Source organism: Bacillus rossius, chromosome 16, assembly GCF_032445375.1.
Source record: "Bacillus rossius redtenbacheri isolate Brsri chromosome 16, Brsri_v3, whole genome shotgun sequence".
Taxonomy (NCBI): Eukaryota; Metazoa; Arthropoda; class Insecta; order Phasmatodea; family Bacillidae; genus Bacillus; species Bacillus rossius.
Genome location: NC_086343.1, coordinates 9,489,924 through 9,508,746, shown reverse-complemented (window position 1 = coordinate 9,508,746; position 18,823 = coordinate 9,489,924). Strand labels below are relative to the sequence as shown.

Sequence of the window (18,823 nt, the reverse complement as noted above, 5' to 3'; positions counted from 1 at the left end):
AAAATTAACTGGTTGAATTGTATTATTTAACATCCTTATCCTGGTAAAGTATAATTACATTTTAGCAGATTAATTTTCTTATTAATATTTATTGCTTTCTTGGCACAAGGCCCTGTAGTCAGTTCTGTGTTGTCATTCATGTAGTGTTATCAAATAAATTGTATCCAAATAAAGCAAAGGTGGTCATTTAAAAAATATCTGTGGAAAATAAAAAAAAAGCCACCATGGTGTTTTAATGCAAGCCTTCATAATAGGTTCCGTAGTACAAATCTACATATTTATATGTACCTACTATAAAAGTTGTGTGCTTCATTGTGTGATGTGTAAACTTGAAAATAGTGAGAAAAAGTAACTCAACTAATTAATACTGTTTTTATCTTGTGATGAGAATGGAGTCTATTGGCTTTATTTATAGACAAGTGTTGTGAAGTGTATCATATGTATAGTGTCTACAGAAAATATATAACTTTTCCTAAAACTTTAATAAGAGTTTTTTTTTGCAAACTTTTACTCTTGTATTTAGAAAATTTTGGTGTAGCCATACATTGCTAGATTTGAGCCAAGAAGTGGAAAGTTCAAAGAAACCGAAATAAAATTCAAAACAACATGTAAAGGAAATAGGAGTATCTTAGGAATACACACAAATATTTGTAAAATCAAACATAGGCAACATTGAATAGCAAAAAAAAAATAATTTTGCATTGAGAATATATATTAGCCAAAGTAAGAGAGTGGGTACCCTGATGACATAAAACACAAGAGGATTGTTTGATACCAAAGACAAACCAAGACACTAATTAAGAATGCAAAAATAAGGAACCCTGAACAAAACATCAGACACAGACCCAGTGTTGAAACTAAACAGTTACGGAAACCACGATGACGATAGCATAGACAAACAGAGTCAAACTTTTAAATATAAGGCAACACAAGAATTCAGTGGAAGGAATTTAGCCACGGAAAAATAACAGCACCAAACGAACACAGTGGACTGATGACGAGAACAAGAATAGTAATGCAGATCTGAACAACTCGGCACGCTGAATTTTTTTCCACGTCAAACAGTGCAAATCTGCAATGGTGTATGACCAAAGAATTGTATTAAAACAAAAATTTCCCATTTCATGAATCACTTAAAAGATCATTTAACATATATTGTTTTCCCTCTCTTTCTAAATTGGACGTAACTACTGAGAGGTGGCCATCAACGGACCTCCCCCAACTGCTGGCGAATCCGCGGACGCGAAGGCCTGGTCAACCACCTAGCTCCGGGGGCAGGCTATATATACACACAAGTGTTTGTTTGGCGGCGAGAGATAGGATGTGGAGTGCACAACCAGACCCAACCTTCCTCCTCCACCCCCTCTGTCTTCCCTCTTCCAACCCCTTCAACCAAGCCCCTCATTGACGTCGACGGCTCGACGAGCGTGCATGCGTGCGTGGGCCACCGGCGCGGAAGAGGCAAACAAACAGCGCAGCATGACGTCAGAGGACACCTCTGGCACACCTGTGGGGAGAGAGAGAACCTGAAGACGGACGGAGGGGGGGGGGGGGTGGTTCATTCACAAACCAAGAGCGTCAAGTGGACACACACACAGCACGGCACCCGTCCACCCACCGTCCACCCTCCGTGGACAGCAAAACAAACATTCCTGCCTCACTTACCCCCCCCCCCCCCTCCAGATACGCAAGTGTCCGTTCATTTACCTTTTTTTTACGGTCCTCCAACAACACCCTTCCTCGCTGGAGCAACACCGTCGTCGGTTGAGGCGAAACACTTGTCCTCTAGATGAGTCTGCAAGTACTCGCAACCATTAAGTTCCTCCCACTTGCCTCGCCTGAGAAGGATAAACACGAGCCATCTAGGTCCCGGTCTCTTGCTTTTTTTAAAAAAAAAATAAAAAAAACAACTTTATGCAAATAATTAATAATACTCAGTATTCAATATTAGTATAAACTTGTGTAAAATTAATTTGGCAAAATAATTTAGATAAATTCTAGTTTGCTATGAAAATCAGTAAATTATATTGTTTATTCTATTAATCATAATCATTTATTAAATAATAATGAATTTCATAATGCAAATAAATTATACACACGGGAATGTAACCTCATTTGTATAAATAGACATGACAAAGTTTATAAAACATAATTTATATCAGCAATATTCACCATTAATTAATGTTTTTTTTAATGATATAAACCAGTATTCAATATCAAACAATGTATAAGGTTTAAAAGCATATATAATTTTTACTTGTAAGCTGCCTTTTAATCAATCCTGTGAAAATTTCATTGCATGGTGCACACGCATTGTAACAATTCACTCTCATCTGCTGCTTACACTCGTGGACTTGTTACAATTTGACCAAAGTGGAGAACACAAATGACCCTAGTTCGCATAAAGAGGTCACGCGACACCCTGGAGGACTAGAAATATATGACAAACTAAAAATAAAACCCAAGACCGAATGACATGGCGATCTGGAGAGAAAGAAGGTAATACATGGCAACAATGAGCACACTACATACCGTTCACTTTATATAATTTGTCTGATTTTATAAAAGCTGTCACATGATATGAAAAAAAAAGTACTATTTTTTTAAATTGTGGGGTTTGAAAAGTTAACATTAAGTAATGGGGAGGAGGACCCTGGGCCCTCATTTTCTCTTGACAGCCCTGTTCAAAACTTGGTAGTCAAATGGACTGCCAAGCAGTCCACCAGGTACCATGATGCTTTGATGACATTGAAATTCATAAACAACTTGATATTTGATTAGACTTTTCAAATCAAATAATTTTTTACTATTTGTCAGCAATTCAGGTTGATACCCGAAGCTCCCAGAACAACGGCGTCCTAGTTACGCCACTCCACGTGGCTACCTCCGAGAGCACGTAGAACCCTCCAGAAGGACAGAGTGTTCAGTGACAAAGCACCGAGGAAGGGGGGAAGCAGAGGGAGGGAGCGAGGACCGCCAATAATCCGACAAGAAAGTGCCGCATGGAATTGTGCTCCACCCAGGGGGCCAACAGAGGCCAGCTGACCGCTAGCACCCACCGGTCTATACTCCCGTATGTTAGAAACAATATATACCCAATCAGCTGAATCAACAAAACTATTTTCAAACTTAAAATTTTTACCTGTTTAAGAAACTGCATTGCCAGGATTTTATTTTCTTCCCCATTTGTTCCATATATATATTTCTCTCTTCACGTTAATACTTATTTTGCATCAATTTTTTGTGTATGTTTTACTGCATGTCTGAATTTGGTTTGAAATAATATACTTCATATTTAAATCAAAATTCAATTTGAATAAAAACAAATGAGCTGGTGTAACTCAGCACACGTGATATAAGTGAAACTCCTTTGGCAATCAAACCACTTATAAGTGCTCTCTATGTCTCTTTGCCATCAAAAACGTTTTAAAACAATGTTTCACGAAAATGTTGCATTGAAATTTACTCTCATAGCACCCAAAAATGTTTTTCAAAAAAAAAGTTACACATCTAAAACAATACTCACATAACACTTTATAACAATACTGATTTACACAAGTAATTAAAAATAATAAGTACTTGAAAGAACACATTCTTGCGAATATGGCCAGTGGCGCAGTGCACCACAATAAGCTCAAACCCCGTAGTGTTTCACTCTGTCCAAATACTCCCTTACTAGATGCCATGGGCGTCGCAAGGATATATATTTTTTTTTGGGGGGGGGGGGGGGGGGAAGGGGGGGGGGGAAACGACTTCAATTGATTAAGTTGTTGATGAATATCTCCCGGGAAAATTTGGGGTTTCAAGGTGCAAAAAGGTGGTTTTTAGGCAATTTTTCTTACCTAAATATTCTAATTATAGTTGGTTGCAATATATAATTTATTGATTAAGTTGTTGTTGAATATCCCCCGGGAAAATTTGGGGTTTGAAGGTGCAAAAAGGTGGTTTTTAGGCAATTTTTCTTACCTAAATATTCTAATTATAGTTGGTTGCAATATATAATTTATTTTTTATAAAAAATATTTTCAGAGAACAAATTTGTAAAAAAACACAGAGCTCACATTACCACGATTGGACTCAATGCACCATGCGCAACATATGGGTTATATCACAGAAATAATATTTTTAATATAACTACAAAACTAAATATATTATTGGAGGGGACGAAATTGAAGACTTTAATTATTGGGGGTGACGTGTCCCCCCCGTCCCCCCCGGTTGCGACGCCCATGATAGATGCAAGCAAGTCGGCGGCTGTTAGGCACATGCGGGACCCAACTGCAGCATGGCAGAGTTCAACCTGAGCCGTACGCCACCACGTTGAGCCCACTCAAGGGAATGAGGCCCAGGAATTATCTGCACTGTTTGCAACCTACTCTACATTTTTTTTCGCACCAGAAATTTTTCACAACAATGTTTCATGTTAAACAGTGCATTAAAATTCAGCCTTTGTATTTCACTCCCATCATTCACAAATAAGTTTTTCACTACAAAAACTGGAATTACAGAAGCCCACCACATTGTTAAGCTACGTGGAATGTCTTTAATGAACAAGTATGTACAATATTTACTTCATGGAAATTCTGGACGTAAAGCGAAAGCTGTAACCATGTGGTTATCTTTAGAACTTTACCAGTCTACATGTACTGTATCGCTCAATACAATCGTGACAGGCAACTACACAAAGTAACTATTTCTGAAATAATATTACTAGATCAGTTAGTACAGCAATCAAATAGATGTGCTGTAATGAAACACCACAAATATTTTACATGTAAAGGAATCATGCAAAAATTTTTTACAGGAATTAGCAAGGGAAAGAGGAGCTGTGAGGATAAAGAGAATATTTAATTTTGGGGGAGAAAAAAAAAGTTCTTTAATCATCAACACATCAAAAAACAAATCAAAGATAATATAAATGTCAAATAATGACCAGCAAATATTTGTTAGTTAGAAACAAGAACAATTTTGAGTTCAAAACATTTACTTTTGTCCTTAAACTACACACCCTGTAAATTGTTAAAAAAATAACAAGCCGTAAAAAAAAACATTCAAATACTACTTCAACTGTTTGCTACATTCCTTACAAAATACTTTCTCAACATTTACCAATTTATTTCAAAAATAATATGCTAGCATAAAAAGAACACACCATCACTAGCTATGCATTGCTACTGACAAATACTACATACATGTTAACAGTGCTGGAAAGAGAACAAATACATTCACAATGCAAGTTGGTGCCCTGAGATGGCAAAGACCTTACATGCATACCAACATTTAATTCACATTACGATTATAAGCAACCTGCTCAAAAAGGTAATAAAATAAAAAATCTAGTACTGAAAAACAGTATGATAAAAAATTTCATTGGATTTGTTTTTGATAAAATGTATACAACTATGTAATCTTTGTGAATACCAAGATCAATAAAATAATTTAATTATGCTACAACTAAATCACACAGTTAAAATGTTCCATAGAAATCAGGTCATCTAAGATGACATTTCTATACCCTGTACTTATCATGTTTCAGTTCTTTCGTCAAACATTTGGTACTGAAATAAAAACAATATCCAAGTTGTTCTGCATGTAGATACTTTATTTCTTTCTTTCAAACATTTACCCTCAAAATTAGTGCGGGTTAAGACACAATCTTTGGGAGTCCTTTTTATGTGCCTAACTTCAAGTCCTGGCTAACGACATGCGCTGCTACATGCATCATGTTGTGCCGATGGGTCTTAAAGTGTTTTATTGCTTTCTCTTTGGTTTCATCCCACGCATACAGGTCCCTGAAACATGCAATCCACTTGGTCAGGGTTCTTGCAATCTCTCATTAGCTCATTTTTGAGTCCCAAATAACATTTTTGGTGTGTAAACATCCTAGCTCTCGGTATATGGCATTTGGTAGGAGTATTTCGTGAAAATGGAACGTCAGTTGATGAACAGAAATGTGACACAAAAATGATGGACCCACATATAACAAACTAAAGCAGTGTATAGTCACAATCGTAAACATTAAGGTACTACATATTCTCTTTGCAATATGTAAATGGACTCAGTAGCACTGCGGTTAACCTCAAGGGATGTGGTTTGAATCTCGTCACCTGAAATTATTTAATGACAACATAATATAATAATAATAATGTTGAATCAGCTCAATAAGGTTAAGGTTTGTTTGTAGTAATTATTTACAAACTAATTTAAGTTTAAGCAAAACTAAATGTACAAACATAATCTTAGTGTTATATGTTATAAATGTTTCAGGTTAATATATTAGTAATGCCATAGAAGTAGGGTTGCCAACCGTCCCGTATTGTACGGGATTTCCCGTATTCTGTGACTAAAAGAATTATCTGGTACGTAGGCAGGACGGGACGTGATATTTCCCGTATCTTGTTTAAAGTTCAATTCACACACCTGCATAAAATTGAAAAAGTATTTTCCCACCTGCGCCGCACCACCTGTTATATGTATTGCGACACTGCAAGGCTCCGTTTACTCCAAAGTTCACTGGCCACCAAATAGTTCATGTTGACGCTGACAGGTGGCATCACTCTAATCTAAGGGGGGTGGGGGAAGGGCTAAGTGGCTTTAGTAACCTCCCCTTCCCCCACTTTTTTCCTGATCATATTTTGCATTGGAGAGAGTTGAAGTTAGTTTACCAATGTTCAATCACATATGAGTTGTCTGGAATTTTTATACTCTTTATGTATTAAATTCATCAGTCAAAAAAATTGTCAGGCCAATACAAAAAAATTTAATATTTCAACCAGGTGCATAATTTATTTTCAGATACAAAAACTGCTAAAATAGCACCAATTTGCATCTATAAATTCAAATTTTTCCAGGGGGAGGGCCCCCGGACCCCCCGCTCTATTAGGTGAGGTTCAGTGTCCCTTATGGTCAGGGTGAAATAGTTGGTAACCCTACATAGAAGTATAACTTCTAACATATGCATAAACTTTATAGTAATAACAGTATGATGAATTTTAACAAGATGGGCAGAATTTTAATAAAATTGCTTGTCCAAAAGTTTATTTACAACATAAACAATGAGAACACATGAATTTACTAGTTACTGACAATAGATGTTTACACTTCACTGGGAAGTTCTAAAAGACTTGCTTTTTTTTCCTGTCTCATCTATTTATTTGGCAAAATAACACATACATACTAAAACAAACAATATTGAAAAATATTTCCACAACACATAGTAAAAATTTGACTAAAAATGTGTTTCTGCAAAATATACTGTTTGCAATGTTACCATTCTGATTACCAATACATAACTAACACTGCCAGGCTGAATACTTTTGTTTAATTAAATTTGAAATGATACATTATTGAATATTTTAAACTAAAGACAAGCCCATAAAAGATATTTTTTTGTAAAAAAAAATCCAACTAAACCACCCTTTCCACCCCCATTACAGAAAGTTGTTTGTATCCGTTACATAAATAACATTAGTGAAAGTCGGATTTGGATAACAAAAAGCTAAAAAATTCATGATTAAAATACACTTGGTTTTATGACATTGAACTATTTTGTAGTAAAAAAAAAAAACTGATACGGTGTTATACTTAAATATTGAAAATTTCCATGTTTTCCAGTTTTTGAAGAAAACGTTTCAATTCCCTGAATTTTCCCACTTAGTCTGACCTTTTGACTCAGTTATAATAGCCCTGTGAGGTCAAAATTCAACCGCATTGCCAATTTTTCCTCTGTGAAAAATTTCTTTCCGAGGTGCAGGAATGGGTGTTATCTGTCCCTTCAACTCTGTACTGCAAAAGGCTATGCCTAACCACCTCTGCACAATCTCACATGGTACAGCCCAAGGCTCTGCTCTGACCATCTAATCAACATCAACTTCACCACCACCATCTTTTGATTAAAACCAGTTCACATCTCGGACAATCACGACCACCAACCAACACCTTTTAATGTAACACACACATCGCAAATACAAAACAAAACTAGCAAGTGCATGAAAACCATACTGGCTACAACAACAACAACAACATGTGCAATGGACATGTATTTTCATCTAGAGAAGAATAAATTTCAAAATAAATTTTAAACTATTTTATTTCAATTGTTTCAAGTAATTTAACAGTCAGTAATGAATATTTACACCCAACTACCTGCAACATCAAATGGGATTATTTTCAAGTGTTTTTTCTTTTTAAGTGCAAAGAGCGATAGCCAGGCACGGTTGTGACTCGCAACAGACCGCACACCAGTTTGGTGGCTGGAGGCAGAGTCGCTCTTAGCAAACCCACTCTTAAAAGCTCATGCAGCTAGCCCCAAGACTTTTACATACATGCTTTTGTGCCACAGAATTGTTTAAAATTGACACCCACAGCTCATGCATAAATACAAACACACAAAACAAATACACTAGTCAAAAACATTTTGCTTGAATGGCACACCACCAGTGTCAATTTATTAGAAATGTAAACTGTCACTCAAAAAAGTCTGATTTTTTTTTGTTGAAAATATGTGCATTTATAGAACATTACTAATATATTAAAAAATATAAAGTCAGTATGACTTAAAACATAAATATATTAAAATTTACCTGTAAATTGGACGAACGTACTTCATGCGTCCTTGCTGTGCCACGAAATCTAGTGCTTCACTCACAAGTTTCTTCCACCTGCTCTTTAAAGCCAACCTTAGCCATCTAAAAATAAGAAGTAATTCTTGTTAATGACCAATGTACCATCCCTACATTTTATCAAAATAAAATATTAAATTAACTACAGAGAGAGAGAGTGAATGTTGCTGTAAAGAAAGGCTATAACATTCATTATTCATTCTTAATGATATCATCACTGTCAGGACCTGTGCAGGCAAAATGCCATATTTACCAGAATAACCCACGCAACATTTTTCGTAAAACGTGTGTTGAAAAAGGTTATTGAAAATTTGGCAATGCTGCATAGCACAAGTTCTGTCAATATCCAAGGTTGGTTGACGTGCTGTTGCTAAATGAACGATGGACATCTTGCACATGGTTTGAAAGTAAGATTTTTGTGACAAAGTCGTTGCAATGATTATCGAAGGTTTTGTGATTGCGGTCATCTACGGTAGCTAAAAACCCTAAAATGAATTATATATATATAAAAAAAACATGCTGTGTGGCAAAAGTATTAGATTTTTTCAGCAGTTCTCTGATTTATTTTGTTTACGATCTTTGTAACATGGTATTGATTTTGGTAATATGTGGCCAAGATATTAATGGTTCTTCACTGCAGCAGTCAATAGCGATTTTACATGTATGACTTTTTTCTGGCATCACGGTAAAAATGTTATTTAATAGTTGTGTCATTAATAAAATATTTTCTTCCTGATATCTTAAAATAAATGTACCCACATAAAAATTTGTAATGTAAATATTAATAAATTTAATAGTACTCTTGTGGCAAGAATAAAGAGTACTCAAAAATCAACTGAGGGTAAAATTTTGTTTAATCCAAATCTCGAAGAGTACTTCGAACATACACCTGGAATCTATGTCTAAAGGTTCATAAATGAAAAATATCAACTACAGTGTTGAAACATTTAAACCTTTAAATGTTTTAGTCATGAACTAAGTGTACAGAATCAATACATTTTGTAATTAATATGACACATTAGAAAGTAAAATGTCTTGGGGAATGGTAACAAGATATGTATGAAGAAAAAAAAAATTGATATAGAAAACTTCAGAGGTTATCAGTTTTGAATTTTTTTCCCCCTCAAATATTGAATCCTTAAGATACTAAGGGTTTTATGGGTTTTTGAGGATTTGATTGACCCATCCTCAATTATAATTAGAGACCGGAAAAATTCGCGAATTCATTTCGCGATAGGCTAAAATACAAATAGATATACCTCAGTGCTGCCTCTGCTATTGGCTCACAACTCACCTGGATGACTCTGGGCCAATGAGGAACACCCGACCAAAGCTTTATCGAATCACAGGCTGCTACTTTGGGACATCTCACAAGACAGCAGCCAATTAGTGGGTGACATTTGACCGAGTGTACGTAGAACTATGGAGTTCAGCCTGCAGGTCATTGAACCAGCGAATTTTTCCGGTCCCTAAAACCTTTGAACATATATACTGTATAGAAGTCACCAGCCCAGGTTAAAATTTCTAATACGGTTTTGAGGTAGTTGGTTAATTCGCCGCCGCAATCGCCACCATCTCTGGGGCATCGACTTGTGGCGGTCCTTAGCGGACAAGTGTCGAACTCTTCAAACACCCCTTCCCCCTCCCGTTGAACGACCTTGAGCTGCAGAGGGGGGTGCGGGGAATGACAGCGGGCGACAGTGCTGTGCTCTAACGTGCAAATAACAACCTAAGACGATACAGGGCGTTACGGCAGCGCACTGCAAGCGGTGTAAGTTCCCAAGCTGCTCATCATACGCTCCTGAAAAACGTAGAGTAAATCCTATCCACTCGCGACTTCTATACAGTATATATATTCAAAGCTAAAACATGAAATCTATGATGTTACCTGAAGCGTATCTCGGCGTTCTTCCGTTCGCCCATGCCGTATACCCTGTCCATGGCCTGGACCTTGCCCGCGGACAAGGGCGCCCCCTGCAGCAGAACGGCCAGGAACTCCCTGACCTGCTGGGCGTTCAGGTCGCGGAGGTCGGAGGCCTCGAAGGGCGCCGGCTCCCCCTCGTCCCACGCCGACCACCTCGCGGCTAGCCGCGTGCACGCGTCCGCCAGCGCCGTGTCGTACCTGCAACGACGGGGGGGAAACTCGTGGGCGCGAGGCCCACCGCACGCGCTCACGTCGCAAGTGAAACTCCACCGACCGGTTGTCATCCTACGCCAGCTCCGCCACTGCCATCTTGTGCTTTCAGCCAGGGTTTTTTAGCCCCCCCCCCCCCCCCCCCTCTGAAATCTTGAAGTGGGGGCAAACGGGGGCAAAGAAAGTGCTGTGTAATCAATTTTTAAGATAATAAAACTGCTTAAATAGCACCATTTTCCACCTTGAAATACAAATTTTCCCGGGGGAGGACCCTCGGACAATAGGGGGGGGGGGGGGGGGGGGATCGATGATTCTTTATAAAAAGGTATATTGCCCCCCCCCCCCTTTGGAAATTTAGTTGTTGCGCCCCTGCTTTCAGCACGTAACTTGTAACTTGATGGCTAAAATACGATCAGAGAAAAGATTTTATGGAGCTTATTTTCATTATTCAAACAGAAGATATCAGTGTTAATGCTGTTATTTTTTTTATGAAATTTTTATTTATAAAATATAGCATATTAATGAACAAATAATGATACTTAAGATGTTCCATTATACTGTGATTTCTCCAAAACAGTGTCATTTTGACTGATAACACTTGTTCAATATAATGATTTATAAGAATGTCTAACTTTTTGGAACAAATAAAATAAATGTGTTAAGTATTTCCGTATTTGAAAAACATCTCAGGTCATAACGTAAAAATGAGTAAATAGTAACAGTTGCAAGATAAAAAAAAAGGTTATTTTTTTTTTACCAATCGTTTTATTATAAAAGTGTTAAAAAATATCATGCTAAATATCACTGTTACTGATTTAATAATTAAAAGATTAAGTATTTTTCATTAGAGTCAGTTCTGATTGAAAAAGCTGAATAGTTTGAAGATTTTAATTGCATTTTGGAGCTCTTTGTGTATTAACCTGAATTTCAGTGTTATATTGTTTACTGACATGTGTTTCGGTATTATTTAGGTTTCATCACATTTCACCATATAATCATGTACCTAAATATGATACATGAATTCACAATTGTAAGGGCTTTAGTGCTAATGTTATTAGAGTACATTTACTAAGGGTCTGCGAGTACTCCAAAAATATTCAATATTTATGAATAATTTGATATTTGATTCAAAATTTCAAAATAAATATTTTTAAAATTTCATTTATCACCAACACCATGATCGACACATTAAAAAATTTAAATAACAATTATCGAAAAAACAAATAAAAAAAAAAGCAAATGTTTGAGCCTAGATTATTTATTGACAAATTTAAATTTGTACTGCAACATTATTCACACATTGTTTAGTATTATGTATTAATAATATTCTATTTTATGTAACTAGATTGACAAAAAAACTTTCAAACTTAAAATTAACTGGTTTAATTTGATTTAATTTCCTTTATTTTACACCTCTTTGTAATGGTTTTAATTTTACTATAGTTTGGATAAATTTCCTTGGACTCCTGTGAAGTGTGGAAATAATTTCACTTTATATTAAATTTAATTAGAAAAAATATTCAATATTCGTGTACATTGTCATATTCAATTCAAATAAGAAAAACAGTATTCACAGATGCCAAACATTTGCAGGTTATGCATGTTTGTGTTTTATAAAATTTAGTATAAAAATGAAAAATTCAGTTTCTAGAAATGATATGAAGCTTCAGAAGTTTCAGAGTGCGCAATGAGCAATCAACGTATCCACAGCCAACTGCTCAGTGCCAACGGAACAAACACGACGCCAAACAGAAATGGTAGTTACACCACTATCTCATTGATTGTTATACTTTAACATAATGCTCTGAGCCTCAAAAATTTTTTTCATTACACTACTTTACGTTATGCATGACAATCTCATCGTCCCGAACAACCCTACTGGCTGGAAAAAAAAAAGTTTCTCTTCTTAAATTAGAGCTTGACGATTCATCAACATGGGGCCACTTGAGACAGTGATGGGTGATACGATGCGAATGAAGGAGTGGGGAGAAAATGAGAGTACCCCCAGAAACATACTGGCTCATGGCAAGTCCATCATGTTTCCTGCCTGTGCAAAATCCAGGTTTGACCCACCAGGAATCGAACCTGTATCACCTTCTGGTTCTGGCAAGCAAGTCAATTGACCAATCAACCACCATGACCTTACCTACAAACTATTTCTTCACCTCACGTTCAAAAAAAAAAAAAGGTTTTTTAAACAGATGAAATTCATAATGGGGTGAACTTGTAGAACTTATAGAATTATTAACTTAGACTTGAAGAACTTATATATTGCCTATACTGATACCAATTTTTTTCTGACATCTGCAGAATAAAAAATGATTATTGCAAAAAAAATGGAAGGACAAACACAAAAATGGTTGGGTGCAAATATTTTAGAATAAAGTTAAGAGGAGAGGCATTCGAAGTTAAAAGAACATGACAAGATGATACAGAAAATAGTTAAAACTTAAGTTTGATGTAAGCTTTATCTTCAAATGCTGCTGAAAATTAGTAAATTTTACACTGAAATAGCAGAAATTAAATCAGGAAACAATCAAATTACCGAGTATCTGGTTTTAATATATATCACACTGTAAAAAAAACAAGGCTACATATTACAATACAAACTGCATTAATTTTTCAACGTGGAAACATTTGAAACAAAACTTACGATGGAATCACAGGTGGCATGCCTGGAGAACGCAACCACGTGTCCCAGTCAAATTTCTCCAAATTCTTATTGCCTAGGAAATAGCCGTTCAGGTAATCTCTGAAGTCATCAGTGCCTATAGACTTGTACTTGAAATGGTCTATGTAGGATTTTAGGAAGTCATCAAACACACCTATAAAAAAAATATATTATTATTATTATTGACCGGATACATAAATGGGAGTATATTACACAATTTTCCTTCATTGTCAAATACAAATACTTTTGACACAGTAGAGTAACGAGATTGCGATAAAACCAAAAATTAAAGCACTATCATGAATCATTTTCATTAATAAGCAATTTTAATCAAAACTTAACTAATATAACAAAAAAATTAATAAATTAAATCCAATTAATGCAATGTATTCAGCATGAAGTTTTTTTTTTACAAAAAATGGTATGTACTAAGTAGATTGGAAACATTTATTATGCTATTTTTTTTATCTTACAACTTTTATTAGAAACTCATTTTTACATTATGACATTGGTACATTTTTCGAACAAATTCTTACTGATTTATTTTTATTGTTTTGAATGCATCATCTATCAGTCAAAATGATGCTGTTTAGTGAAATAAGTAACATAAAATATTTAACGGTCACATGTGTTAAGTAATATGATATCTTTATGAATAAACAGAATTTATCTCTATGTATATAAAAATCAATCGCTGTGCGTTAGTCTCGCTAAAACTAGAAAACAGTTTGAACGATTTGAATTATTTTTTGTTTTGTTTTGTTCACCTCATTACAGGGATGGTTTCGAAAGAAAGAAAAAACCAAAGGAAGTCGAGAAAAAAAAATAGAATTTGGTAATTTTATATGGGAATAGCCACTTTGAATTACTTTTGAATCCAACATCAGTCTTGTACATGTGCGGACAAAAGTTTTGTTCTGGTTGCAAACTGGTTGCTAACTCAACTGGTCTGCAACCTTTGTCCTAAAACAGCTGCTCCATGTGTGCTGGGCCTTAGCCAAAAAAGAGGGGATGAGATGTGCGCTCAGGTATGACTACGCTATCTGCTGTTGTACAAACATCAGCTATGGCAAGTTCAGTAACGGCTATTGAGAGTAAAGGACCAAATGTTTTTACATCTGCGCGTATGCCGCATGACCATACTGCTTTCGTCCGGCCCCAGACCGGACTGTGATGAACTCTTTCTAGCCGGAGACAAAGCAACGTCTTCCCATTCGTCTGCTGGTAACTGTACATGCGCAAGCACCAGAAGTTCGAATCATGGTTTCCAAGTGAGAGAGTAATGCATCATATTTAAGGATATGACACAAAAATAGAAATATATTATGGTGTGCAGAATCTCACGAAGGCCACACTTATATTGGTAGCACTTTAGTTTTAAGCAGTCAACTGTGTGCACAATCGTATGAAATAAACATTACATAAGTCTGATGCTGTTGGTTGTACTAGCAGGAACATACTTGACAATAGATACCGGAACAGAAATGAACAGATGATTCACATAGAAAAGGTTGTTTAAATGAATAGTGCAATGGAAAAAAAATCACAGGCCTGACAGGATTGGTGTAAACCAAGCTGAGTTACATGAATAGCAATTTAATTTTTGAATGATTGAAATGTAAATATCTGGACGGTAATATTGGTTTCACTGCCAGTATAGGATGGTTTGGAAAGTACCTACAGTAAGTCCTCGGTTTACGTCGGGGTTACGTTCCTGAAAACCGCGACGTAAATAGAAACGACGCAAAATGAGCCATGTTTCATGCCACCGGCCGGCCACGGCCCAAGGTCGGCCGGAAGGGGTAGGAGAAAATGCTGTGTCGTTGCGGGAAGTAGATAACACTTCTACGTGCGAGATACGTGGGTGGCCGAGTGGGCGGGCTGGTAGTATTGCATCACCGCGCGGAGAGCAGCGGAGAGCAGGAAGCGTCCCTCATGATGTATGATAAGATAAGGCGGTGAACGTGTAGCTTACGCTACATAGCATAAATTAACTACCGAAGGAAACAAAGAATTATAAATGAATTATATACAGTGTTTTGGTTAAAATAAAGATTTACGGTCATTGTAAACGACGTTATTGTGAATCGGCGACAACTTAAATTGAAACATGAGTACTCAAACATTAGCGACGTTAATCCGAAACGACGTAAATCGGTACGACGTAAATAGAGGACTTACTGTACTTGAAAAGGTACGCGGTGTGAGTTGGTAACTCCCAGGTGGGCAAGCCAACCAGCCTAATGACGATAAGTACATAACCTATCTCCCATTACGTGGTGTCATATTTGTCATACCAAGTATTCGATAGTGGGCTTATAAAGATAAATGGTGTGACATATTTATCATTCATCGTTATTCTATGCATTTATACTAAGTAAAGAATATTTCCCTACATATTTTGGAACACAATAAGTTTATTATAAATTACCTTGCTATTTATAGACTAATGATTCAGAATATGTGATTTTGAATAACACGTAAGTACGGGATTGGTGTACACACAAGGATCTAATGATTAATGCTGTAGTGTGTTGTTACAGTTTACAGACACACAACATTACCTGCACCACCTAAAATAGTTTCCAGGTGGAAAAGCAAAGTGTGTCCCTTCTCGTAGGGACAAACGGAAAAGGCATCATCGGGATCCACCCCTCTGAGATCAGGAACTAGGCACGTTGTTGGATTGTCTTTCCCTCGGGCATCAATCTAGAAACAGCACAGTTCTACCACCATCTGAAGAAAAAATACACCAAGCAGAATGATCTAAAATTAATTTTACTAAGATCACCATCAGAAAAATGCAGATTACCAAACTTTCCTTATGATTTAATAAAAAAAAAAATACACACACAGAAATAAATTAAAATTAGAGATTACTATCAACAATTAATTTATAACCGACAAGAAACATTTGTTAAATATATACCAGCTGCCTAGTTATACTAAAGTCTACCAAGAAATGGCAACATAATATGTATTCATAATGCTGATTTGCATGCAAACATTAACATTTTCATTGATTCTGACTATACGATTAAAATATTTTTTTTGTATAGTTAGGGAGTACTAATATTTAAATTAAATTGTGAATGCAGAACATACAAGTCATAATACACTATTTTTCTGAAATAAGCACTAATGAATATCTACCGTCATATTCATATAAGTAAGCGAGTGTTTCAGTACTCACCAGTAATGTGCAACATATATGCACGCTAACAAGCAAATTATTGTGTTCATGTTGCAAATACAAATATTACGAAACTTGGACAAAATGTAACATAGAATTCTTAAAAATAATGCAGAGCGTGATATATATATATATATATATATGGAAATTGTGTTTTCAACTACATTTCTTGATGCGAATCACATGTAGTTTCAGCACCTGCTTGATAGAATTCGCTGCAGGAGCAGCTATGTTGAGTATCGAATCATTCCATTTTCAGACAGAAATTTTGAACACTTTAATGAAACAGCCCCGATAAAAGCTAAAAAGATTTGAAAAAATACGTGTTCTCATGTTGCAAATACACTTATAATACAAAACTCGGACACAAAATTTAACTTAAAATTCTTTAGAATAATGCAGAACGTGATAAATATACGCCAATTGTATTTTCAACTACATTGCTGAATGCTTTCACACTTACAAATAATTTTATTGTAAAAATGATCATGTATCTCAGCCAAAATTACACTATTTGGACTAAATTAGAATCCAGGTTACTTGACATTGACAACCACGTTAACATCATTTTAGGTTATGTTTATGGTAATGGTAGTTACAAGCCTAGCTATTTCAATGACCACAGATAAAATAAAATAAATCACGAACTTGCTTTTGCTGACAAACATAATAAAACATGTGGATGATGTATACATAATTTTAACATGAGTCAAACTATTAGCTACCTTTGTCAGGATCTAAGTTCACACACAATATTCTTTACAATTACGTAATTGGTTTCAGTACTGTTGTGAAACACATTGTATCTTTGGGAGAAGCTTGGAAAAATAATTATAAGAGGGAGGGATACAACCTGAATGGCACCATCTTGATTTCAACAGTTTCTAGGCAATGAAATTTTTCCTTATATTTTATCCTTATTGGATATTTAGCTTTGTAAAAGTATAGTACATAACTTAATGGAGTTAATAATACATAACTGAATGCTACAAAAAGTTCATCCTGTGAAGACACTGGCTTTTCAATTTTAAGTTTATTTTTAGGAATGATAACAACTGTAATAATAATAATAATAATAATAATAATAATAATAATAATAATAATAATAATAATAGTTAATTGACACTAGTCTTTGCAAAATCTCCTAATAAGTTACATGCTTTCAACAAAGACATATTTTCAATTTCTTTTTTCTCTCTCCCCCATAGTATTTTGCTTCTATGCATGTTCTAAAATCAGTTCAATTAAATAAATTTGATTAAAGTAGCAGGACATTCCCCTTTGATCTTCTAAATTTACAAAAATTCAAATACAAAACAACTTACAGCATCTTTAAGATCTTTGAGACCACCAATAGCCATGAAATGCCTGTAATTCTCCCCATGCATTTTGCCGAGAATCTTGCGTTCGACAAACATGGTGAAACCTTCGTTGATCCAGAAATGTTCAAAATTCTTGTTGGTCACAAGATTGCCAGTCCAACTGTGAGTAATTTCATGAACCACCACATCTGCTAGTGATCTATCACCGGCCTGAAAAATTATAAAAAAATTAAGAGGATGCATGTACCGTTATGCTAGAAATACAGCAGAACCCTGTTGTAACATTTTTCAAGGGGGCAATACACACACACACACTATCTGCAAATACCTGCTTCGCTGTTTTTTTTTTTTAGGTCATTATTTATTTATACTACTATTTTTGTATATATAATGTGTGTTAAAAGACCTTTTTTTATCCAATTGATTTCATTTTAAAACTTTTTTTACATAAACTTTTTATATACTAAGTAAACACAGACATCTTACACATACTAAATTATTTAAAAGAAATCTGATTGTTTATAAATTATTTAGAGTAATTCAGCATATATAATATTTTTGTGCGGTACTAGTATAGCCTATACTGGTTTCTTCCGCAACCCAATCTAGATAAGGCAACGATAATTGTCAATAGGAAAAACAGTATTCTCTCAAATATAATCCATCATGCTTAAAAGTTTGTACCTGTGCTATATTTATAGTGACTGCAAAAAATACTTTCACAGTAAATTGTAACCTTTTAAAACTAAATGGTAAACATGTGGGTATCATCGGAATGCGAGGTATTAGTACTGTTTGTACAACTGCTGACCCAGTCAAAACTATAGCTATGTACTATGAAATTGTTTCTAAGAAATTTCACTTGAAGTCTGGTTCTGTTAC

At 35.4% G+C, this 18,823-nt stretch overlaps 1 protein-coding gene across 1 annotated transcript in view; it reads right to left on the bottom strand.

Moving 5' to 3' along the window:
* Nucleotides 1-5,581: 5,581 nt before the first annotated feature.
* The window catches only part of LOC134540127 (leukotriene A-4 hydrolase), a 29,574-nt gene continuing 16,332 nt past the window's right edge, over nt 5,582-18,823 (bottom strand). Inside the window, exons 8-13 of the mRNA XM_063382651.1 lie at nt 17,945-18,151; nt 15,991-16,135; nt 13,409-13,580; nt 10,510-10,743; nt 8,583-8,687; nt 5,582-5,792 (exon numbers count right to left, since the gene is read on the bottom strand). Of these exons, the coding sequence (XP_063238721.1) occupies nt 5,672-5,792; nt 8,583-8,687; nt 10,510-10,743; nt 13,409-13,580; nt 15,991-16,135; nt 17,945-18,151 (984 nt within the window). The 3' untranslated portion in view covers nt 5,582-5,671. The remainder of the gene's footprint in view (nt 5,793-8,582; nt 8,688-10,509; nt 10,744-13,408; nt 13,581-15,990; nt 16,136-17,944; nt 18,152-18,823) is intronic.